The 26,661-nt window shown below is 44.6% G+C and overlaps 1 protein-coding gene across 1 annotated transcript in view; it reads right to left on the bottom strand.

Moving 5' to 3' along the window:
- The window catches only part of LOC145413275 (cell adhesion molecule Dscam2-like), a 700,221-nt gene that overhangs the window by 428,790 nt on the left and 244,770 nt on the right, over positions 1 to 26,661 (bottom strand). The window contains exon 4 of the mRNA XM_080283003.1: positions 18,840 to 19,001. Coding sequence (XP_080139129.1) covers positions 18,840 to 19,001 — 162 coding nt within the window. The remainder of the gene's footprint in view (positions 1 to 18,839; positions 19,002 to 26,661) is intronic.

Below are 26,661 nucleotides of genomic sequence, written 5' to 3'. Positions count from 1 at the left end.
TGTGCAAGAAATGCTGTTACCGTATATGAGATTTTACCTCTATTCTCTCTCTCTCTCTCTCTTCTCACCTCGTCCCCTCCCCACTCCTTTTCCTCATTTTTTTTTTTTTATTTGTCCGACTCTGGGCATAGGCTTCACAACCTGCTTTCAAGGCCCAGTATCCCTCCTACGTACCGCACACCTCTACATGTCACCACTTCGGCGCTAACACCCACAGTCCGTACTGAATACATGCTAGGGCTGTCTCATACAGGACTGGTGTATTGACATTAGCGGGAGTATTTTTACGACATGTCGGCGGGTCTTCTGGTAGATCAGTAAGTCTGATTTTTATGAAATTCAAATCCTTAAACTGTTTCCTGCCCCAGCGGGATTTGAACCAGGGTCCGTTAGGACTACAAGCCACCTCTCTACCGATTGAGCCACCGCCTCCCCCCCCCCTTTTCATCTCTTCCACATTATCTTACGCCTCCCCTTTTCATTTTCCCCTCTCTCCCCTTTCTCATCTCCCAACCCTTCCTACCACCTCTCATCTGTGTCCCCAACTCACCTCCCTCCAAGGCCCGTATTATCGTCTGGTAAGGAAACTCCCTAACACCTTTTCCTAGGAGATTTATTTTGCTTATTACATCTTGTCCTTTTCTGTGTGATATAAATCCTTCTAACACTCTAAATAAATAGCGTACAAATGGATGTTAACTAGCCAAGCTCAGGAATAAATCGCTATGGAAGACGTGCTAGGGAGCCTCCTCAACCAACGAGAACAAGGGTCCCAGAACGGACCTGCCTGTTGGAGTGAGAGTAGGAGCCAAAAGTAATTCTTCTCCAAACCGCCCCCCTCCCCCCAAAAAAAAAATCCATCAGAAAATTGAAGCTTTGAATTGGCTATGATTTTGTGTCAGTCGGTAAACCCCGTTGAAATTAATTTTATGGCGCAAAAAATCAGCAAAACATACGGAAAAAAATATACGTATGAAACAGAAGATATTTTGAGCCTCTTCTCTAAATCTCCGCCATGGTTTTAGGCATGAAATCGAAAGACGTACGCGATACCACCTAGCCACCGAGTCTTCCACCCCACTTTCATCTCTCCCTGAGCTCATCTTCCCTCTCCCCTATGCTGTCTCCCCTTCCTCCTCTCCTCCCCCTCTCCCTACCTGTTCCCATCTCTCCCTCACCCTCTCGTCTTCTTATCTCCCCCTCTCCCTCTCACTCTTCCCTCTTATCTCCCTCCTCCTCCTCCTCCCCCTCCCCATTCCTCCATTCATATCCTTCCCTTTTTCCCCACTTATCTCCCTCCCCCTCCCCTCCCCTCCCTCTTATCTCCCTCCCTCTTCCCGGTTCGTGCCATCCAGGAGAAGCGAGTGGGAAAAACTTCATAAAGGGGGAAGTTGAAGAGAATGAGGTGAGAGTGGCTTTAATATTATAGCTTAGGAGGGAAGGAAGGATGGAAGGAAGAAGGAAGGATGGATGGAAGGAAGAAGGATGGAAGGAAGAAGGATGGAAGGAAGGAAGGAAGAAGGATGGAAGGAAGGAAGAAAAAAGGATGGAAGGAAGGAAAGAGGCAGAAGGAGGGAATGAAGGAAAGGAAGAAAGGAAGGAGGGAATGAAGGAAAGAAAGGAAGAAAGGAAGGAAGGAGAAGGCAGGGAGGCGGGAAGAACTGAAGGATCGTGGGAGGAGGAAGAGGGGAAAAAGGAAGAATGAATTAAAGAACAGTGACACTGGACGAAGGAAGAGGCAGGATGGAAAGAAGGAAGAATGGGACAAAGACGAAAAGAATGAAAGGAATGAAGGAAGAAAGGGAACGGATAAGTTAAATATAAGAGTAAATAAAAGTTATAGAGTAAAAGGAACGGAGAGTGAAAAGAGTGGCTAGGAAGAGAAGAAAAAGGGGAAGAAAGAGGGAAGGACAATGAAGGAGAGAGAAAAGTTGGGGTAAAGAGAGGAAGGTGAAGAGAGGGAATAAAATGGAGAAAGTGTGAGTGGAGATGAGGAGGAAATTGAGAGGAAATAAGGAAGAGGAAAAGAGGGGAAAGAAAGAGGAGATGGATGAGAGAGGGTACAGAGAGAGTGAAGAGATAAAGGCAGTGGGAAGGATGGGGAGAAGGGGAGAGAGGAGAAAGGGGGTGGGGAGAAGGGAGGGGTAAAACAGGGAGATGATGACTCCGTGGCTCGGTCTGTTTTGCACTGGACTCACGATCAGGGGACGCACTGGAGTGGGTTCGAGTCCCACTAACTGGGGGTGGACCCACTCAAGGTAACGAGGTAAACAGGAGGAAGGGAAATGGAGGGAAGGGCGGAAAAGAAGAAAAGAGGGGTGAAGAGGAGAGGAAAGTGGGAAAGGAGAAGGTGCAACAGGAGAGGAAGAAGACGAAGTGTAGAGAGAGAGAGAGAGAGAGAGAAAGAAAGAAAGAAAGAGAGAGAGAGAGAGAGAGAGAGAGAGAGAGAGAGAGAGAGAGAATGTTAGGGTTTCAGTTCATTTCAACATGTCGACAGAAAACTGATACCGTGAGAGAATTTTTTTTTCTATCCCTCCCTCCTCATTTCCTCCTCCCGGAAGTAAGGAGGCTGAGAGAGAGTGAAAGAGAAAGAGAGAGAGAGAGAGAGAGTGAGAGAATGTACTCGTATATGTGTACTTTTCTACTCATCTATTTATCTGTCCATCTATTTATCCATCTATCTGTCTGTCTATCTGTATATCTATTTATCTATCCATACAGAGAGAGAGAGAGAGAGAGAGAGAGAGAGAGGAAAGGGAGGTAGTGTAGAAAGAGCTGATGCAGGAAAACAAGACCTTTTGTTGATTTCTTGTCGTTTTCTCAACTGGCGAGGTAAGATGGGTGTTGTCTCGGGAGTACGTACACACACACACACACACACACACACACACACACACACACACACACACACACACACACACTTACAATGACACACAACACATACACATACATATAAACACATCTAATTCAACACAATGACTCGTACACATATCCACAAATAAACACACTCTCTCTCTCTCTCACACACACACACACACACACACACACACACACACACACACACACACACACACTTACAATGACATACAACACATACACATACATATAAATACATCTAATTCATCACAATGACTCGTACACATATCCACAAATAAACACACACACACACACACACACACACACACACACACACACACACACAACACATACATATACATAGAAATACATCTAATTCAACACAATGACTCGTACACAATTCCACAAATAACACACACACACACACACACACACACACACACACACACACACACTGACATACATATCTAATGATTACACACAAACTCATACACATACAGTGATCCACACATATATACTTACGAGGAAGTCTAAAAAAAACACGCATACATACATACATTAATACTTACACACAAACAAACACACATACACCCTTGCACACATCCTGCTTTCACACAGATACACATACATGCTAACACATACATACAAAGGTTGGTGGTATACCGATAATTCATTATGCATCACTGCTGAGAGAGAGAGAGAGAGAGAGAGAGAGAGAGAGAGAGAGAGAGAGAGAGAGAGAGAGAGAGAGAGAGAAATAACGAAGGCTTAACACCAAGAGAACGATAAATACACTATAATCCAAGCGTAAGTAATCCATCTCTCTAAATAAGGTCTAATATTTTTCCTTTACTTTAATATTCTTTTTCTTGTTGAGTGAGAAAAAGGTCATCATCATCATTATCCTCGCACGATGATGATGATGTTGATGATGATTGTCGGTGTTCTCCTGATGATGATGATGATGATGATGATGATGCCTGTCAAAATTCTTCTATGTGAGGGACCTGTGCATTGGTTAGCACATCCAGGTCAAAACTGGTAAAACCCAAGTTCGATCCAGGACTCATTCTTTCAAAGTGATCCGAGGTTCTCAATGATCCGTCAGAGTGTGTGTGATCCGCCGGTCCAGTGTCCACCAGGGATCCGTACGTCTGTGTGATCTATGTAACCGTAATCCGGAGTCATAAAAAACGGGGGTGGGAAAGGGTTGCATTCTCGAGGGGACTACAGGCAATTTGGGAGCTTGTAATTTGCTGTAAGAAAAGAGGTGATAGAGGGAAGAGGAGGGAGGGGAAGAGGGGGAAAGGATGGGGAGGGTGAGAGGGGAGAGAGGGAAAGGATGGGGAGGGTGAGAGGGCAAAGAAGAGGGGAGGGTGAGAGAGAAGGGACGGGGATGAGAGGGAAAGGGTGAAATGGAGGGAGGTGAGAGGGAGAGAGGTGAGTGGGAGGAAGGTGAGAGGAGGGGAAAGGGTGTTCCAGGGAAATGCAGGGTTTAGAGGATGAGTGAAGATGATGATGGAAAAGTGGGTGGAAAGACGATGAGAGTGAAGGGAGGAGGGGGAGGCGGATGGGGATCGGGAGGGAGGAGGAAGGTCAGGGGAGAGGAAGAAGATGGGGGGCAGGTGACAGGGTGTGGAGGAGGAGGAGGAGGAGTGATGGTGGACGCAGACTGAAAGAATGAATGAAGGAATGAGGAAGGGGAAGGAGAGAAGAAAGAGAGAAGAGGAAGTGAAAGAGGGAATACGGAAGAAGGGATTAAGGGAGGATGGGAAAGAGGGAGCGAAGAAAAGAAGAGGGAGGGGAAGTGATGATGGGAGATAAAAGGCGGAAGAAAAGAGGGACGAAGAGAGGAAATGACGAAGAGGAAGAGAAGAAGGGATGATAAAATAGGGAGAGAGGGAAATAAAAGAGAAACTGGAACAGTGAGAGAGGAAGGAGGGGATAGGAAGGAGAAGAAAGGAAAAGGAAGATAGGAGAGGGAATTACAGGAAAATAAGAATAAGGAAATGAGAAGGAAGGAAAGGAAAGGAAGGAAATGAGAGGAAAGGAAGAAAGAATTAGAAGAGGAGAAAGACAAAAGGACAAAAATGACACTGGTGGAAAAATAACATGACATGGAAGAGAGAGAGAGAGAGAGAGAGAGAGAGAGAGAGAGAGAGAGAGAGAGAGAGAGAGGCTCTTATATTATACCCCCTCCCCTCTCCTCTCCCCTCTACTGCCTCCCCCTCTCCCCTCCTCCACTCTCCCCTCCTCTCTCCTCGATCATTCTCATATTATTTTCTTCCTCACGAAATCATAAACTAATTCAACTTTTTTAACACGAAGCCTCCATAACTCCCTTCAGATGCGCTTACCACACGAAAGGCAATTGGATCTCTTATAAACCAAGCCTCTCTCTCTCTCTCTCTCTCTCTCTCTCTCTCGCTTTTCCCTCATTTTCTCTATCTCCCCTTCCCTCTCTCTCTCTCTCTCTCTCTCCCCCTCTGTCTTTTCCTTCCTCCTCTCTTTCATTCCCCATTCCCTCTCCCTTTCCCTTATGCCTATTCCTTTCATTATTTTGTCTTCCCCTCCAACCACTTCCCTTTCTTCCTTCTCTCTCTCCCCTTTCTATCTGCCCTTTCACTCTCTCTCCATTCTCTATCACTTCCAAAGTCTATTCATGTTACTTATTTTCTTCCTCTTCGTTTCTCCCCCCTCCCCCTCCCCCTTTTCAACCTCCCCCCACTCCCTTCGCCTTCCTACTCCTAAATCTTTTCCCTTATATTCTGTCCCCCGATTTCTCCTCCCTTCCTAAGCCTGTCCTCCTCCGTCTTCTTTACCTCCCCCCTCCATCCTACCTTCCCTCCTCGCCTTCCTCCCTTTCTTTCTCCCCTTCCTGCTTTCTAAATCTCCCTTTCCTTATAACCCCGACATTTATTTTATCTCTCTAGGTTTCTCTCCCTCTCCAATCCCTTATTCCACCTCTCCCCTTTCTCCCTCCCCCTCCCCCTCCACCCCTCTCCCCCCATTCTAGCGGAGTGTGCTATATTTTCCCGGAGAGCCGGTAGCTAATATTGCTTCAGAAATACTCCCACTTATTTTGTCTCGACCTTCCTCCCCTCTCCCTCTTCTCCCTTCTCCTCTTCCCTTTCCTCCTACCTCCCTCCTCCCTTCTCCCTCCTTCTCTTCCTTTTCCTCCTCTCCCTACCTACTAACTTCCTCCTCTCCTTCCCCTTCCAACTATTCTCCCAAATCCCTTCTCTCCTTTCTCTTCTCCCCCTCTCCCTGTCTTCCAAACCCTCCAGCCTTTCCTTCCCCTTCCGATCCACTGCTTTCCATCTCCTCTCTCCCTTCTTTCTCCCTCACCATCTCTCCTTCTTTCCCCTCTCCCTCTTTTCTCCCCTTCACCTTCTCCCCCCTCTCTCCATCCCTCCAACCCTCTCCTTCTTTTTCTCCCCCCTTAATAATATAAATACTAATATGGCCTTTGAGACTGTAGCAGGTTATTTGTTCACTATCCTGGACTCCATCATCGTCAGGTAATACCAAGGATAGTACAGTGACATCCTCGTACTGAATGGGTTTATCTTTCCCATACTACTCTTCACGGCTGTATCTTAATATAGCAACTTCAGTGATTTATTCTGCAGTTTATTTTTGCTGCTTCGATACTATTTTACTTGGATATGAGAATGACTTGTCAGTAAAGGGGTTGGAGTAGACTTTTATCTAACCCTTCCAGTTCCAAAGGTCTCTCCCGGGCTGAATAAAATCGTCTGCAGATAGGAAGAATAAGCAAAAAAATGGGTCACAGTGGTCAAGAGCTGTGAACCCTCAAGAAACAGGAAGGAGATTGTGTACACTGAGACGCTGTTCCGTTTACATGGGTTATTTGTCCTTTAGATGGACGGCAATTAAGAGCTAATGAAGACAGATATACACATGAAGAAACACACACACACACACACACACACACACACACACACACACACACACACACACACACATCCCCGGCACGTGTTGACGACCTGGACTTCGTTTTTCATGCATAAATCGCCCTCTGTGTTGTTCATTTGTGGATATAATGACCAGTCGTAAATCTGTCTCTCTCTCTCTCTCCTCCTCCTCCTCCAAGTCTCCTCTCTTCCCCAAGCTCCTCCTTCCCCATTCCTTCCTTCCTCTCCTCAACCCTATTCCCCACTTTTCTCTCATTCCTCTTTCTCACACCTCTGCTTTCCACACTACACTTTTCTTCTCCCTTAGTTTCCTCCCTTCTCGTCTTCCCTCTTCCTCTCCTTCCTCCTTCCTCTCCCTCCTTCCTCCTCTTTCCCTTCCCCTCCATTCCCTCCCTCCTCTCTGAATTATGCCAACTTACTCGCACACTCGTAAAGTGATGAGGAGGTAATTCACACACACGTCCCTCCTTCTCTCCCTCCTTCTCTCCTTTCCTTCATAATTCTCTCTTCTGTTTTCCTTTGCTCTCCTCTCCTCCATTCTTCTGCTTCCTTCCCTCCATTCTTCTCTCTTCTCTTCCCTCCATTCCTCCATCGTGCTCCCTTGTATCATCTCCATTACCCCATGCATTTTCCTCTTCTTCCCTTCTTTTCTTTCCGGTCCTTCACCTTTCTCTCTTCTCTTTTCTTCTCCTCTTCTTTTCTTAATCTATCTTCTCTTCTCTCTTTTCATCCATCTTTCTCTCTTCTCTTGTCCTCTCTCCTTTACTTTTCTCTCTTCTCTCCTAGTCTCGTCTCTCTCTCTCTCTCTTTCTCTCTCTCACTCTCTCTCTCTCTCTCTTCCGCTCTTTGTTTTCCTCACTAATTAGAGATACACTGAGAAAGAAAAAAAGAGACAGCAGGAAAACAAGGACAAGAGAATGTGAGAAAAAAGTGAGCAAGGGTAAATGCGTGAGTGAGAGAAAGAGAGAGAGAGAGAGAGAGAGAGAGAGAGAGAGAGAGAGAGAGAGAGAGAGAGCGCTGGGTCATGTTGCAGGACTAAAATGAGGCTGCTTGCAACCTGACCCACTACACCACCTCTCAGATTGCAACTCTCTCTCTCTCTCTCTCTCTCTCTCTCTCTCTCACACACACACACACACACACACACACACACACACATCCCTACTTTGTTTCGAGCGTCCTTTAACTAAAAATTCTTCTTGACTTTCAGCACAACATTTCGGCTCTCTCTCTCTCTCTCTCTCTCTCTCTCTCAAAATACTCCACACGTCATTTCGCTCTTTTTTTCTTTTTTAATAAACCTTTTTTTCCTCACTGCACTGAGCTCTTGTTTTTCTTTTCGTTTTTTTGTGACCACATTGTCGAAAGGTAATGGAACAGTGTGTGTGTGTGTGTGTGTGTGTGTGTGTGTGTGTGTGTGTGTGTGTGTGTGTGTGTGTGTGTGTGTGTGTGTGTGTGTGTGTGTGTGTGTGTGTGTGTGTGTGTGTGTGTGTGTGTGTGTGTGTGTGTGTGTGTGTGTGATTGCGTCTTTCTGTACGTATTAATGTATGTAAGTTTTTAAGCAACCGTATATGAGTGGGTAGATGAATTTCTCTGTATGTCCGTATTTTGGTGTATTTGATTATTAATGCACGTATGTATGTATGTACGTGTGCATGTGCATGTACGTGTCTGATGTGCCTATCTGAGCAGCCGAATTTGTTTCTCTGCGCAATATATGTACGTTTTTGTGTACTATATGCCAGCGTGTATACCAGAATTTATGTGTGCATGTAAGTAATTTTCTTCCTTCCTATGTTCCTTTCACCTTTTGTTCACCTGCTTTTCACTCTCTTGACCCCCTCTTCCACTTCCCCTCTTCCTTCCCTAGTTCTTTGCTACACTTTTTCAACTCCTATACTTCTCTCTCTCTCTCTCTCTCTCTCTCTCTCTCTCTCTCTCTCTCTCTCTCTCTTACATTTTAACTCTATTTCATATTTTTAGACTATCTTCTGCCCTCTAGTATTTTCATTTCCTCTCTCTCTCTCTCTCTCTCTCTCTCCTTCCCCATCTTCCTCCCTAACTAATCCCACTCTCCATCTTCTCTCCCTCTCCGCCTGTCACCTAGACCCGCCCTCCCCCATCTCTCTCTCCCTCTCTCCCTGTCTCCTATCTCTCTCTTTTATCTCTCACTGCCTCGCTTACACATTTATTTTTCTATTTAGCCTGCAGGCGGTATTTTGGTAATCATCAATTTTTCTTTTCTGTCGCCAAAAATTTTAAGCATATAATCTGAGTCTCGTTATTTTCCTCTTTTCATTATTGTGTTTTTCTTGATTCCCTTAAAATGTTACCCTTAATTTTTCCCTTAGTATTTTCGCTGCTTTTTCTTATCTTTCTATCTATCTATCTGTCGTTTTATCTATCTACTTGTTTTAAGAAGTTTCTAAGGATTCCAGGACTCACTCCCAGATGAATACAATCGTCTGGCAGTAGCTGTGATAATACTATAGATTTTAAATTACTGCATTAATGCCTCCTATAGCTCACTCAGAGTAAGAAAATCGTTCGACGTTAAATAAAAAAATAATACCATGGAAAACGAGATCACGAGTTAATTTGTCTCACTATTTTCATTACTTCTCGTAAAATCTGTGTTCATTCAACATTTCAGTAGTTTTGTCAGATATTTTTGTTATTCACTTTTATTTCTTCAACCTGCTTTCTAAAATTCTCTCTTACTCCGTCTCCTATTTTTTTTCCCCCCTCATATTTTCTTCACTTCTTTTGCTTCCCTCTCCTAATAATGTTTTCCTCTCATCTCACCACATATTTTTCCTCCTCTGCCTCAGTGAGTCTTCGTATAATTTTTGTTCTTCTTTTTTTTCAGTTTTGTATAATGATTTCTGTGTAATTATTTTCTGATTTTCGTTTAATTTTCCCTTAAGCTTTAGTTCATTTTCAAGACATTTTCTGAATTTTTTTCTTTCACTTTAAAATCTTCCTTTCATAATTTCTTTCTCACTGTTACATTTCCTTCTTCATTATTTTTTTCACTTCTTCATCTTCTCTTTCACCGTAATGGTTTCATCTTACCACATATTTTTCCCCTTTTACATCAGTGGGTGTTCATTTAATTAATATATGTTTGAGCGTATATTTTTTTCATTTATTCTTATTGTATTTTTTCGATGTGTCATTATTTTTTTCACTCATTCTAATGCAGATACGATTAATCAGTATTTTTTCTCCTGCTGTTTTTTTTGTTTTTTTTTGCACCGGACTTTCTCACTATTCTTTTTCTTGCTTCAGTTCTTTCATAGAATTTTTTGCTACTTTATTTTTCCCCATGATTTTTTCTACTTCAGTTTTTTTCACTTTTTTTTTCACATTTTTTCTTGTTTAAGTTTCTCACATTATTCTTTTTCCTGCTTCAATTTTTCACACAATTACTTTTCTTGGTTCAATTTTTCGCACTCATCTTTTTCTTGCTTCATTTTTTCATGCTATTTTTCTTGCTTCATTTTTCCATACTATTTTTTCCTTATTTCAGTTTTTCACGCTGTTTTTCCTGCTTCAGTTTTTCCTGCTGTTCTTTCTCTTGTTTCCGTTTTTTACACCATTCTTTTACTTGCTTTGGTTTTTCACTTTCTTTTTTTTTTTTGGTTTACTTTCTCATACATTTATTTTTCTTTCACCATTTTTTCCTCACTATTCTTTTCCTTGCTTCAATTTTCATACTATTCTTTTCATTACTTCATTTTTTCCTACTATGCACACACACACACACACACACACACACACACACACACACACACACACCTTATTTCAATGTTTCTTTATGTTTCGTTTTTATGTCAATGTTTTCTTGTGTTTTGTGCGGCCGGAAGTTTCTGAGTTCGAGTAGTATAGCTTTATCGGGAAATACACAACAGTTATAAAATTTCTTTGGAACTCTCTCTCTCTCTCTCTCTCTCTCACACACACACCAACGAGATATACGCATTATATCACGTATACTCTGCTGTCATACCCTACTATTATATCACTATTTATGACGAAATTGTATTGAACGAGAGAGACTGTGCTGTATGTCCTGTTTAACGAGGAAAGACTGTGTGTGTGTGTGTGTGTGTGTGTGTGTGTGTGTGTGTGTGTGTGTGTGTGTGTGTGTGTGTGTGTGTGTGTGTGTGTGTGTGTGTGTGTGTGTGTGTTCTGTGTTTTATTTATCCACGTCATTAACATCTCCCATACATTCCCGGACTAAAGAGGTTAAATACTGTCGCTACGCTGTTCTCTACGCTATATTTTAAGCAAGATTTCTCGCCACTATGCTGGAAGTGCATTTATGTTGGGATATAACACCTGGGCTCCCGTGTGTTGACGTCAAAGGGATGGTGCTAGCCTATGAAATGTGCTACCTTCCTTCCGCCACTGCCTGCGTGTGCTATGGTGCTTGAAGCTTTATGGTGTTCGAGGTGTTATGGTGTGTGTGTGTGTGTGTGTGTGTGTGTGTGTGTGTGTGTGTGTGTGTGTGTGTGTTTTATGGAGCTCCTGTCGCGTGTTATTGTGCTGAGGTGACGAAGTGTAGTGTTGTTAGGTGTTACGACAGCTTGGTGATGTGTTATGGTGCAGGGCGTAATGGGGTGTGATGGAGGAAGGGATGGGAAAAGTGTGGGTGGAGTGAGATGAGAAGGGAGACAGACTGAGATTAGGTGGGGAGAGAAGGGAGAAAGGGAGAGAGAGGGAAAGTGTAGGTAGAGAGATGAAGAGAAGAAGAGAGAGAGGGACTGATTTTATGGGTCAAGTGAAGAGAAAGATAAGGAGGGAAGCAAAGTGTGGGGGGAGAGGAAGGAAAAGACAGAGAGAGAGAGGGAGAGAGGGAGGGACGGAGGGAGGGAGGGAGGGAGAACACAGATAGAGATGGAGGGAAAGTGTGGATGGAGAGGGAGTGTATAAGTGGGTCTAGAGGAGGGAAGGGAGGAAAAAGGGAGAGAAAAGTGAGACGGAGTGAAGGTAGATGCAACACTATTTATGTAAGTTTGTAAAATAATAACTGCCTCTGTGTGTGTGTGTGTGTGTGTGTGTGTGTGTGTGTGTGTGTGTGTGTGTGTGTGTGTGTGTGTGTGTGTGTGTGTGTGTGTGTGTGTGTGTGTGTATCTTATCACTAACACTATAAACCTGCCAACTACAACGACCTCTCACCGGAGCTACGTCCAGAGAGAGAGAGAGAGAGAGAGAGAGAGAGAGAGAGAGAGAGAGAGAGAGAGAGAGAGAAAGAGGAGGAAAGAAGGGGGAACAGGAACAGGGGTAGGGGGAAGGAGGAATATGTGGGATGGGGAAGAGAGAGCCAGAATGGGGTGGGGGGTATGGAAGAGGAAGAGATCAGAGGAGGAAGGAAGATAAAGGGGGAAGGGGAATGAATGATGAGAAAGGAATACGGGAAAGAGAAGAAGGTGAAGAAATAAAAAAGTTGGGTAAAAGGAGGAAAAATATTTTGAGGTTGGGAGAGGGGGATACGAAGTGTTACAGGGATGGGGGGAGGAAGAATGTGTGTGTGTGTGTGTGTGTGTGTGTGTGTGTGTGTGTGTGTGTGTGTGTGTGTGTGTGTGTGTGTGTGTGTGTGTGAAACGGAGTGGGAGGGATAGTTTTCAAAGTTCATCGTACCGTAACGCCACTCATCGTCAGCTCCCCTTTACGTCACTACACACACACAAACACACACACACACACACACACACACACACACACACACACACACACACACACAGAGTCACCCTCCCCCCACCCACACACGCACACCCATTTCCATTCGCTCCGCTACCCTCTCACCCATCCATTCCCATATAAAAATCCCCTTCCTCTCCCCCCCTCCGTACAATATACATCCTGTTGCGAATCACTCTGGCCGTATTGCAAGAGCTATGTGCAACGAGGATGCAACACGGGTCGTTACGTGGGGGCGGTTCGGGTGGGCTGGTGGGTGGTTATGGGTGGGGGGGGGGTCGTTCTGTGATACCACTTCGACCAGCCAATGACCTGTCGTTGAGGTATGGGAAAAAGATTGAGTATAATGGACTGGATGTGGTGGGCTGGATCTGTCTGTCTGTCTATCTATCCATCTATCTACCGATCTGTCTCTTTATCGCTGTCTGTATCCCTCTCTCTCCCGATGTCTACCTACCTACCTACCTGCCTACCTAATTACCTATCTCAATTCATACATCTCCCTATGTCTACCTGCCTACCTATCTGTCTCCATATTTGCCTCTCTCTCTCTCTCTCTCTCTCTCTCTTCCGTGCACTTTTCCCTCACTTTCTTTCCACGTAAATTAAAGCGTGTATAACCTTCTTTAAAAATCAAGCCCTTCTCTTCTCATCCGTCGCCATGTTTCAAGAACGTCATTATTTTCTCGGAGTAAACTGTGTGTGTGTGTGTGTGTGTGTGTGTGTGTGTGTGTGTGTGTGTGTGTGTGTGTGTGTGTGTGTGTGTGTGTGTCTGTGTGTGTGTGTGTGTGTCTGTGTGTGTGTGTGTGTGTCTGTGTGTGTGTGTGTGTGTGTGTGTGTGTGTGTGTGTGTGTGAGCATTTTCGGTTAATTATCCTAATATATAATTTCTCTTCATATATTTAATCTCGTGGTAAAAGAGGCATATGCAGAGTCTACACACACACACACACACACACACACACACACACACACACACACACACACACACACACACACACCAAATTAACTTCAACTTTTTACCTAATCTGCTTCACGCAATCATCCTTCTTCCACTCACCTTAACTTCTTCCTCCTCTAATTCTGCCAACTTAGTGAGTGTTGTTGTGTTGGCGGAAATATTTAGGATTTTGTCAAGAGGCAGGGTACGATGTTGATTTTTTTTTTTTTTTGAGTTTTACTAATCTACTGAGCCACGGCCGCTACACACACACACAAAAAAAAAAAAAAAAAATCAGTCCCTTGGGCGACCTTTGAACTGCTGACATGCTTGCCACTCGACCAGACTACCCTACCACCAAGCCACTAGCTATTTATAATTATTGTTATTACTACTATTATTACTATTATTATTACTGCTACTGCTACTGCTACTACTGCTATTATTATTATTATTCACCCCGCCCGCAATTCATTGCAGAAAGGGTGTATGTGGTCGACGGCGCTTCTTTATTTCTTAGTCTGTGCATCGATTAACTCTTGAACATATGAACGGATCATCTTCAACTGAGGAAGTGGTTCAATTTTAGTGGGAATCCACCAGGGGTATGGGTGGGAGTGGCAATCCACCAGGGGTTAAGGGTGGGAGTGGGAATCCACCAGGGGTAAGGGTGGGAGTGGCAATCCACCAGGGGTAAGGGTGGGAGTGGCAATCCACCAGGGGTTAAGGGTGGGAGTGGGGGTCCCAAATTTGGGTCGCGGGCGGGGTGTTGTGACCTCTGGTTACTTTGCTCTAATTACTATTATTAATACTATTATTAAGAGACTTTATCCTTCTTCAGTATTACCAAATCATTATCATTAATCCTCCTCCTCCTTACCATCACCGTCATCATATCATCATCATCATCATCATATCTTGGTCTTCATTATCATCATCATCATACCCGAGTTTGCCACAATTCAATTATAATCTAACATTTTTTCCAAATACACATATATTTATTTACACATTAGCGGTACCGCTGCTACACACTGAAAAACAAGGAAAAAACCTGAAGGAGAAAGAAAACAGCCGTCCCCTTGTAGTGCGGGTACAATTTAAAACATTACTGTATACCTGAACACTTTTGAGAGGGAGGAGTGGGGTGACAGGGTAAAGGGAAAGAGGAAGAAGTGAGGGGAGCGTGTGGATAGGGAAACTGAAATGCTTGGGTAGTTAGAGAGAGAGAGAGAGAGAGAGAGAGAGAGAGAGAGAGAGAGAGAGAGCTGTGCGCGGGGGAAGAGGGGAGAGAGGGGAGAAGAGGAGAAATTAGATTGGGTGGTTTTGTGGAGACTTTTTCTTATCAATATTTATCTAACTGGTTTCCTAAGTACTGTCTCTATAAACGAGGTGTGGATGTGTATGGATGTGAGGTGGAGTCAGGATTCCGGGAGCTTGGATGATTAGTGAATGAGAGTGAGACTGATTCAACGGAGTAGGCGTTTGGTTTTCTTCTATCAGTTCTCTCTCTCTCTCTCTCTCTCTCTCTGGGCCCTACCTAACCTCAGCCTTGGGTGGGAAAATAAGTCTGGATGATGATGATGATGATGATGAAGATGACTGTTATATGATGATGACGACAACGATGATGACGATTATGGTGGTGGTGATAGGTGATGAAACAAAATGATGATGATGATGATGATGATGAGTTCAATGTTTTGGGAATTATCGACGAACGTTAGAAATCATGCGAAAGAAAAAAATGCTACACGAAAAATAAACTGGAAACGCAAAATACTCTCTCTCTCTCTCGCTGTTCGTCTGCATATCCTTCTTTAACATATTCCGTCAACAAATTCCCTCTCCTTTTCTCTTTTCCTCTCTCTCGAATTTCCCATTTCTCTTTCTCTCTTCCTTTCTCACTTTCCACACACATACTAACATTTCCACGCACTATTCTCGTCTCCTTCACCCCACTCTCTCTTTTTCTTTTTCTCATCCGTCCTCTCTTTCACTCAGCTCTCCCTCCCTCCCCTCATTCTCTCTTTTTCATTTCTATTTCTCTCTTTCCCTCCCTTCCTGGTCTCCCTTCTTCATTATTTTAATTTCCCTCTCTTTTCTCGATACTTTTATCCTTCTGACCCCTCATTCCTCCCTCCTCTCTCTCTCTTTCTCTCTCTGATTCATTAACTGTATTTTTCCTTCTAACTTTCCTTCTCCATTCTTCAACTTTCGTCAATCCTTTTTCCCTTTCTCATTTCTCTCTCTCTCTCTCTCTCTCTCTCTCTCTCCCCCTCTCTTCCATAATTCCCCCACACCGAGAGAGCAAGGACATGGCGCCTTACTATAGCCGGCGACTATCAAAGAAGAGACACTAGCAGAGAGGCCGGGGGTGGCGGTGTGTTGTGATATTTAGCTGGTCTCTGAGGGAGGTGAGGGTGTGGGGAGGGGAGGGGAGAGGAAAGGAGAGGAGGGGGAGGAGAGGAGAGCAGAGGGGAGGAGAGGAGAAGAGTGAAAGGAGAGGAGAGAAAGAAGAATTGTGAGAGGGTTTGTTAGATGTGAGGCTGAAACCGAGAGTGGGAGCATGTTTGGATATTTCCCTGATCTCTGGGGGAATGTGTGGGTGTGGTGGGTGTGGGGGGAGAAAGGGTGTGAGGGGAGACGGTAAGACGGGGAGAGAAGTGGTGTGTGGTGAGTGAGAGAGGGTTGGAGAGGGTGAGAAGGGTGTGTGAAGAGAAAGGGTGAATGATGGAGAGAACGGTGAGTGAAGCAGGAGGATGATAAAGGGTATGAGGAAGAAAAGAGAGAGAGAGAGAGAGAGAGAGAGAAACAGGGTGAGAAGGAGTGTGAGGAGACAGAGGATGAGTGTGTGAAAGAGGCAGGGAAGGGACAGACAGAGGGGGAGAGCACGGGTGAGATGAAACAGAGAAAGAGTGTGTAAGGAAGATGAGAGAGAGTGCGAGATGAGATGTGAGGGGAGGAAAAAAAGGGAAAAGAGTGTGAGAGTGATGTGAGGGGATGAGGGTGAGAGTGATGTGAGGAAGATGAGAGAGAGGGCGAGATGAGATGTGAGGGGAGGAAAAAAAGGAAGAGAGAGTGTGAGAGTGATCTGAGGGGATGAGGGTGTGCTGGGAAAGTCTGCGAGGGGAAATCTGAGAAAAGATAGTGTGAGGCTGTGTTGAGCGTGAGGGTGTAGGTGTGGCTGGATCTTTTTATATTCTCTCCTGGGATGTGAGGAATTGTTGGGTGAAGAGATGTGAGTGGGAGAGGGAGTGAGGGGATGTGGGGATGAGTGGCGATGTAAAAGGGTGTGCGGGGATGTGGAGGGGGTATGGGGGATGTGAGTGGGGGTTCTAGGTGTGATTGGGGGGGGGGTTGTGGGTGTGAGGGAGTGTGGGGATGTGAGAGAAAGTGTGGGGATGTGAGAATGGGTGTGGGGATGTGAAGGGGAAACGGTATGTGAAAAAATAATAATAATGAAAGACGGAAATGTGAGAGGGAATGGCGAAATGAAGGGATGTGGAGGTGAAAGAGAGAAGCAAAACCAAAATGAAGGATGCATGAACAAAATAAAATGAAGTGGAAGTAAAGGGCAATAAAAAAATAAATGAAAGTGGAGGTGACAAATAGAAGAAAAAGGTACAGGAAAATAAAAAGATAATTGGAGAGAGAGAGAGAGAGAGAGAGAGAGAGAGAGAGAGAGAGAGAGAGAGAGAGAGAGAGAGAGAGAGAGAGAATCATTGGGAACTGAGAGAAATAATAATTGTGAGGCTTGTGTGGTGAAAGAGAGGAAATGGAGTGTCAGAAAGATAGGGAGGGCAGAATATAAAAGCGTGTGTGTGTGTGTGTGTGTGTGTGTGTGTGTGTTGTGGGAAAGAGGGGTAGGGGTAAGTACATGTGGGGAGGGAATAGGAGATTTGGTGTGTGTGTGTGTGTGTGTGTGTGTGTGTGTGTGTGTGTGTGTGTGTGTGTGTGTGTGTGTGTGTGTGTGTGTGTGTGTGTGTGTGTGTGTGTGCGCGTGCGTGCGTGCGCGAGCGCAGGTGCAGTACAAAGTCAGGTGTCGCTGTACGAAGTCAGGTGTTGTCTCATCAATACTACCTGGGCGTCACAGGAGCCACGGTGTCTTGTACCTTCCTATTTTTATTTCTTACAAGAGGTCAAAGGTACTCTCCCTTTCTTCATCTCCTCCTTACCCTTACCCTCCCTCTTTTTTACTATTCTTACTCCCTTGTACTCTCTGTCTTTCATTCCCCCTACCCATCTCGTTACTTTCTTTACCTTGCACTCCTTACACTTTCTTACTCTCCGTACCTCTCCTTATTCTCCCTTACTCCCTCTTTCCACGCCATACCTCTTTAGTCTCGCTTAATTAGTCTCCTAAATCACTGACACACAAATCCTCCATCACTGAAACAAATCCCAATCACTAAAACATATCCCCAATCACTGACACTCCCCTCGCTGAAACTAATCCCAGTGAGAACCTAATCCCCCAATCACTGGCACTAATCCCCCAATCACCTCCCACGTAACGAAGGATTTCCAGATGACGTAGGTTGTAATCAGGGGAGACTCATTCACTTTTTTTTCCTTCAGTTGGGGTGGGTGGGGGTGGGTAGAGAGAGAGAGAGAGAGAGAGAGAGAGAGAGACAGACAGACAGACAGACAGAGAGAGAGAGAGAGAGAGAGACTGAAAGGTATGTCGTAGAATGAAAAGATGTGCTAGTAATGTTATGTCGTAGGAAAATAAACACACGAGGTAGACAGTACCCATATAACACTGAGGTAGGAGTCGTTCAATACACCCCATTCGTCTACCAACCACCATGTAGCAACAGGTGTATGTGGCAGGTAGATGAACATAAAATGGAGTAGTCAGGAGAATACAAAGTTAAAAGCGATAATTGGGCAAAGGAAATTCAAAGTATCTCTCACTATCTTTCTCCATCAACTCTCATTTAGCAAGAGGTAAATGAGATAAGGAAGAATATACGTGGTGGGTATGATAGAAATTGGGGGACGCTGGAATAATAAACAAAAATGTATATTCAGTCACATAAATTATTCAGGTAAATACGCGAATATTAAAAATGTATTCTACTTACCTGCTCATAAAAGAGTTGATTCACAGAGCAGAATGGTGTGGTGGGTATGATGCTATGTGTGTATGTACGTATGTATGTATGTAAGTAGGCAGGTATATAGGTAGGTAGGTACTTAGTGCTATGTGTACAGATATGTATGTATGTATGAGTGGCGGTGGTAAAAGATTCGGTAGTGACGGGCAGATGTGACAAAAAGAAAATCCTGAAAATAACACAGATTCACACATACTCCAAAGGACGAAAAGTCAACACACTCCCCAGGTCCAAAACACACACACACACACACACACACACACCTCCATCTACTCACCACCATGCAGGGAAGGGTAGATGTGGTGTGCGTGGTCTCGAACCCAGGATGCCACTGTCACGAGGTCCCTGACGAAAGAAGGCACCACGCATCTCAAGACGGCCGTGTTGCCTCCTATCACGTATTCGTCATAGACACGCACTTCGAACTCCTGCACCACCACTGAAAGACAGAATGGGGGAGGTTAGATGGGGTGGTAGTGTGGTGGGTTGGTGGGATGGCAGGTAAGGAAGTAGGCAGACAGTTAAGGAGGTTGGAAGGTAGTTAAGCAGGTGGGAAGGTACATAGGTAAAGTAAGCAGACAGGCAAGTAGGTAGGTAGGCAGGTAAATAAGAGGATATAAAGGTGGTCAGGGAAGCAGGACAGTAAGTAGGTAGGTAGTGATGTTGGTATAAAGGTGGTCAGGGAAGCAGGAAAGTAATTAGGTACCTGCAGCCCCTCCCTGCTTTTCCACCATTGCCTTTGCCTCACACAATAATTTTTTTGTTATATCCCTCTCTATAACAACCAACCAAGAAGAGACCAACACTACTCCCTTGTACTCCTTTATAATAAAACTACTACAACTCTTTTTTTCAAGGTGTAAGTGTGCATCTTCCAGGGTGTAAAGGGCAAACGACTCCTGTGCTAGCTCCCTGGTCGTTATATATACACCTCTCATCACACACCTACACCTGTTGTTTCAAGACTGCTCCGTAAAACCCTTGAGTAAGTGTAGTCGTGGGAGGAAATATGTTTAAACTGGCTCTTTCAGTGTGCGAAATAATAATGATAATAATAATAAAAATAATAATAATAACAAGAGTAATAATAATAATAATAATAATAATAATAAATCATGCCCTTTTTTCCACCTAAAGATGCAGTTAGGTAGTATCCAGAAATAAGCAAAAAAGATGTATGAATGCGGGAGAATATAAACAGCATGCCCAGTAAAATTTTTCAGTCATTATTGAAGCCCCCTCCCCCCCAAAAAAAAAAAAAAAAAAAATCCAGGCTCCACCTCGAGCCGATCCATCTGCACTTATTTCGGGGATTTTTTTTTTTTTTTACTGCGCTTCACATATATAAAACTACAGATCATTTCTATACGTTAACTTAGGTTTAACATCATTATATATGACTAAATTAATTCATATATATAACCATACATAACTATATTCATCCACATCTTTTCCAAACTATTCTATCTATGGAGAAAACTTGGAAATAACAACGACTGTGATGCTCAGTTTAAGGCACCACACTTCGGGGGGAAAATAATGGAAATTTTACTTTGAACTCTCAAGTTTTTCCATTGTATATGAAAATTTCAGTCTGTTTAACAAAAATTTTAACAAATCACTCGTCATCGTCATCATCACCATCACCATTTTTTTCTTCTACGTAAGGATATATTAGCAACGAATAACTGAAAAAATTACAGATGTAGAATATGTCAGACCAAAATGAGAAAATGAAAAAAAAAAAAAAAAAACGCACATTATTAAGCAAACCTCATGAGAATAACAAACAAGAGAATAACACAAGCTCAATATATCAAACCAAAAACAAAAAGTAAAAAAAAGTTGGGCAAATTTAACAAGAACACAAAAACAAGAAAAAAAAAGCTGAATTAGGCGACACTTGCCAACGTCACGGCGAGAGACAAACGGTGAGGGGGTGGGGGGGGCTGGGGGCCGTATTTTATTACCTTCCCCTTGAGTGATGAGTCTGGCTAATGAGTCAAATGAGGATAATGAGTCGCCTGATGATGATTTGCCTCGGGCGTTAATGACTTCCGTGAATATTTGAGTTGATGATAATGACTCCGATGCTGATTATTTGAGCTGACTGATAATATGACTGAAAATGATAAAGTGACTGATAATAAGACTGCTGATAATAATGATGATTTGACTCATGTGGTAATAACTTTGGTGATGATCTGAGCTGGCTGATGATAATACTGATAAAAACTGATAATACTTTGGCTGACATTAAGACTGATAAATAATAGATATGATGAGCAGGCTTGGGTGATAATGAGTCTGGTAATTATCTAAGACTGGGAATAATAAAACTGATGGTGAATGATATTGAGTGTGGCGATTTTTCAAACTGGGTGATATAATTAGACTAATGATGACTTGGGCAATATTTAGATTAGATAATTATTTGTGTCAGGTGAAATGAGCTTGGTGAGTAGGTGAGCTGGCTGAGAATGAGCTCGCTAATTATTTGTGCTCAGGTAATGAAAATATATATGAATCTTACCAGGAATACAAGTGTCCTGAAGATGATTTAGATTTGATGATAATTAATTTAGTTATTATTTAGTAGAGGTGATAAGGAGAACACTTCGAGACGCCTAGACTGACTGGATTTGATACACTAGAGGTCGTAGTAGGGGGGAAACACAGACTGATTTACGAAGACTTTTTTAGAGGTGACCGGATGCCTATCAGTCCATATTATGCTGGAGTCCCCATTAACTTAAAGCCCCATTTGTCTAGTCCCCATCTGTCCTCAGCACCCTAGTCCCCATGAGTCCCCATTAGTCCCCATTCCTGGTGTTCCCATTGGTCCCCATTAGTCCTCATTAGTCCCCATTATCCTGGAGTCCCCATCATTCCCCATTATGCTGGAGTCCTCATTAGTCCCCATTATTCCAGTCCCCATTAGTCCCCATTATTCTAGTCTCCATTAGTCCCCATTAGCCCAATTATCCTGGAGTCCCCACTAGTCCCCATTATCCTGGAGTCCCCATTAGTCCCCATTATCCTGGAGTCCCCATTAGTCCCCATTATCCTGGAGTCCCCATTAGTCCCCATTATCCTGGAGTCCCCATTAGTCCCCATTATCCCAGAGTCCCCATTAGTCCCCATTACCCTAGGGCGCTTCCTAAACAGCAACAGGAGTGAAGGGAAGTGTGGCGCCGAGATTAAAAGTGTCGTGAGGTGAACACAATATCGGGGAGTGTTTTTAGGCACGTCCCTCCTCTCCAGCCCTCACCTCTCGTGCTCTATCTCGCCTCGTGCCCCTGCCAAGCCTGGGGGGTGGCAGGGAGAGGGGAGGAAGGGGAGGGAGGGGAGGGACAGAGAGGGGTGCATGGGGAAGGAGCGGAGGAGGAGGGGCCGAGGAGAGGTAGTGGGAGAGGGAAAGGGGAGGCTAAGGGAGAAGGGGAGGGGAGGTAAGGGGAGAGCAAGAGGGGAGGTAAAGGGAGAGGGTCATGGAGGACCAAGGAAGAGGGAGAAGAAAGACCAAGGAAAAGGGAACGGGGGAGGTAAAGGGAAGGGTGGTAGCGATAGGAAGATCAGGAAGGGGAAAAAGGGAAGGGGGAAGAGGGAAGGACAGCGGGGGAAAAGGAAATAAAAGGCTGGAGAAGCATGGGGAGAGAGAGCAAAAATGGGGTGAGAGAGTGAAGAAGAGATAATAATGAGGGAGGTTGAGGGAAAAGAGGGAAAAGGGAAAAGGGAGTGGGGGGAGGGGAGGCAAAGGAAAGGGAAGCAGAGGAAGGGTAATGGGAAGGAAGAGGGAGGAAGAGGTGGGAAGGGGAAATAAGAGGTGAAAGAAAGGAAGAAGAGTTGTTTTTAATGAGGAAAAAAGGAAAACAGGAAAGTAGGTACAAGGTAGGTTAGTTGAGAAGGGGGGGGATGGAAGAAAGATGGGAAGGGAAGTGGGGCAGAAGCAGAGAGAAGGGTGGGAAGGGGGAAGAAGAGGGAAGAGGGCAAAAATTGGTGGACAGAGAGGATGGCATAGGCTGGGGGAGGGATAGAGAGGGATAGCAGATGTGGGGGAGGTAGATGGGAGGAAGGTAGAGACGAGGGGAAGAAAAGGGAAGGAGGGTAGATATGGGGGGGAAGGAGAGGGAAAGATAGCAGATGTGGAGGAGGGAGAGGTGAGGGGAGGATGGTAGATGTGGGAAAGGGAGAAAAAAGGATGTTGGAGACGAAGAAAGAAAGAAGGGAGGGTGGGGGAGGCCTGAAGAAGAGCTGAAAGAGGGACGAAGGGGGAGGTGAAAGGAGGGGAAAAGAGGGTGAGTAAGAGGGAGGTAAGTGGTGGAAATAAAGGGGAGAGAGATGTGTTTAAGGAGGAAAAGGAAGGAAGTAATTGGGCATGAGAGAGAAGCGAGGGAGGAATGGAAGGGGGAGGAACGAGGAATGGGTAGGGGGACGAGGCGGTGAAGGGGGGGGGAGTGAGAGAAGGGAAGAGATAAAAAAGAAAGAAAAGGGGATGAGAAAGGGGAGAGAGGAGAGAGCACGAGAGAAACGAAAGGGTAGGATGGAGTGGATGAAGAGGCTGGAAGGAAGAGCAGGGAAAGGAGGGAGGGATGAATGAGGTGGGAGGATAGAAGGGGAGAGGGGAGCGAGAGTACAGAGATGTATAGATGAAAACAAGAGGGGCGTTGAATCAAACGAAAAGAGAGGAAGTGTGGGAATATGAGTGATAGATATGGAAGGAGAGGTACTGGGAGAAGAAGGGAGGGAAACGGCGAGAAGAATGGGAAGAAGAATGGATAACAACAGAGGAAAAGTAAGGCGGGTTAGGAGGCAAAGGAAGAGAAAGTGAGGCTTCAGAGGAGAAAGAATGCGAACAATGCATGAGAAATGTGCATATCAATGGGAAAAAATCATGAGTCAAGTGGCAACCTGAAATAGAAGCAAAAATGTGGCATACGAGTATATATAACAGATATAGATAGATAGATTGGTAGACAGAAAGACAGATAGACAGACACAGATAATAGAGGAAAAATTGATAACCATTCTAAATCAACCGAAAACTAACGTCAAAAACCCTCGCTCCTATTCATATTGTTACACTCAGATTTTAAATGATCTCGCCTGTTACAATTACTTTAAATCAATAGTCCACTGAACGAAGAGAATGAACCCACACTGTTCAGCTCCGACACAGAGAAGAAAGTTTCATGATTAAAAATTTATGACAAGCAGTTCCATAAAATCTTCCCCCAAAGTTTCCTCTGTCTAATAAAATCATGTGGTGTTAGCCTGCTCAATTCCTTCAGTTCGATTATTTACTTCACTATTCCCCGAATGGAGGATGGTGGGGCTGCAGAAGGGCAACAGTCCACGTTTCAGATGACTACGGGGCCACAACAAAATCCCCATGACGTAATTTTTTATTCTCTTCTTACTAGCACCAGACGATTTTTACTGAGCTCTTCACATGGACCTCTAGCAGTGGAGGGGTTAATGAAGGCTATATATATATTCCGTGGCTCGAAAACTCTCCAAAAATTGAATTAAGCAGTCTGGTAGCAGCATTAATGGAATACAAAATACATCACAGAGACCTTAATCAGGACTTATCTTCTAAACATGGACAGGCAAAGCACGTGACTTTGTTTTGATGACTCAGCAAAATTCAAATCACGTGACTTATGCTTGTTTTGATGACTCAGCAGTATCAGGTCATATGTTACCTCCGAGGTTTGATTGGGGCCACATGGCTGACGGAGCTATCACGTTCACCTAATTAGAAAGAGAGAGAGAGAGAGAGAGAGAGAGAGAGAGAGAGAGAGGAACGTGATTTACCAAAAGAGGAAATCATGTCTAAGTACAGAGGGAATCGGAGAGAGACTTAGGATGTAAGATGGGAGGAGAGTGGGAGAGATGGGAGGGGGAGACAGTGAGGGAGGAGGTGGGAAGGATAGATGGGAGGGTAGCAAAGAGAAAGGAGAAAAAAGGGGAAGAAGGGAAGAACAGACGTCCGTGGGGATGAAGGAAGGGGTGGGGATGGAGGTGGAAGGGGGTGTCACTGCCAAGAATGAGAATGAGACCCCCCCCCCAAAAAAAAGGAGAATGGGAGGAGGAAGGTGGGGGGGGGGAAATGGGAGGAATCGAGGGTAGGAGGGAGGGGGATGAGGAAGAGTGGGGGAAGAGAGCCTGGGAAGTGGGGAGGGGGAAGTGGGGAGGGGGAAGTGGGGAGGGGGAAGTGGGGAAGGAAAAAGTAGTGTGGGGGGAACGGAAGGCCAAGTGGATTAGCAGAGGTCAAAATAGGAGAGTGGAAGGGGAGGAAGGGGGGGGGGAACCTGAGTTATGGAAAAGGGTGGGATGTCGAGGAGAATCGTGACTTAAGCAATGGAAAAAAGGAATTAAAATTTGAAAGAACTGGAAATAAAGGAGAGTTGAAGAACAGAGGGGAGGATGAAGGGTAGGGGAGAGAAAAGAAAGGGGGTGAGGGGGAAAGGGTAGGAAAAGGGTTGGATGAACGAGTGAGAGCGGGGGGGAGAGGGAAGGGGTGACAGAAGGAGGATTGAGGGAGGATCGTGAGAGATGAGGGAAGGAGGAGAGGATAGGGACAGGAGGTGGGGGAGACGAAAGGGGGAAAGAGGACGATGGAGAAAAAGTGAAGGAGAGAAAGGAGGGAGGTAGGGGGAATAGGTGATGGAAGGAAGAGAAGAGATGGGGAAGAAGGTGAGGAAGGGAAGGGGAAAGGAATGGGAGGGGCTGGAGGTGAGGGAGGGGCTGGAGGTGAGGGAGGGAAAGAGAGGGGAACGGAAGGGGGTAGGGGTTGAGGGGAGGGGGGACAGAGGCCCCTGGGAAATCTTTGCGCTGGCACACTTTCATCGCCAGCCAATCACTGCAATCGGACCCTCGTCATAGCAGTCACCTCATACCGGTACTATTCATATACCAATAATAATACCAGTACCATTCACATACCGTACTGTAATAATTACAGTGCCAATACCAGTCACATCAGTACTAATACCATTCATATACCAGAACCAGTGCTATTCATACACCAACACTAACATTAACACAGTTCATCTAACAATAATCTTACCATCCCAATACCAGTCTTATTATACCGTAGGGATATTAACATAAATACCATCCAACACCGGTACTAATACCATTCCAACATCACTAGCATATCCTAATGGCAATCTATATTATAATGATCCGATTTCTGCATGTTTGTTGGTTTCTTCGTTACCGTAACACAGCAAAAATGGCGCAACGTAGCGCAATTTTTGTTTATGCAAGGTACCGTTAACATGCTCTAACAATAAACAATTTCCAATCCAAATAAACAATTTCCAATCCAAACGGGCCACCGGTTCCCGAGTTATGACTCATTTCTGGCTTTCTGGCATCGAGAGGAGGGCGCCAAAGTCGGCTCTTCAGAGAATACTTTTAATAACAAGTAGCCTCTTAGCGTCTTAATAACCTAATACCAGCACCACGTAATCACCCATTTCATACAGTTAATACCAATACCATTTTACCCACTAACACAAGTTAATTAATGCAGTACATCCCACTGACCACCCAACACAACTCCAGTCACCACCGCCACCATCATCATCATCATCATCATCCAGTGTCATCTCCCTATACGTTATACCAATGCCCATTTTTGTTTCTCTCTCAATATTGCTTTTATCACAGTCTGTTTTTCTTCTATTTCAATACACCTCTTCCATTTTCTCTCCCCTTATATTCCTCGTCAATATAACTACTCCCTTTCCTCTCCTCTTCCCTTCCCTCCCTCTTCGCTTCTCCTTTCTTTCTTCCCCTCCACTCATCCTTTTACTCTCTCCCTGAAATCTCTTTTCCATCTCCCTTTGCTCTTCATTTCCCTCTACTCTTCCACGCTTCCCTTTCCAATCTACTCTTCCCTCCCCTATCTTCTTCCCTCCTTTCCCTCTCCTCGTCCCTTCCTTTCCCTCCCATTCTCTCTCCACGCATCCCTTTCCCCTCTCCCTTCCAATACCATGCTTCAAGTCCTCCTCCTCTTCCTCTTCCACTTGGCATTGTAGGATTATCGAAGCTAGGTATTGGTAAGTGGGGGAGGGACGCAATAATTA

This window comes from Coenobita brevimanus, chromosome 95 (genome assembly GCF_032717465.1).
Source record: "Coenobita brevimanus isolate Jiangsu-jjx chromosome 95, ASM3271746v2, whole genome shotgun sequence".
Classification (NCBI taxonomy): Eukaryota; Metazoa; Arthropoda; class Malacostraca; order Decapoda; family Coenobitidae; genus Coenobita; species Coenobita brevimanus.
The sequence above is the reverse complement of the archived record's forward strand: the minus strand, read 5'-3'. Positions and strand labels throughout refer to the sequence as shown.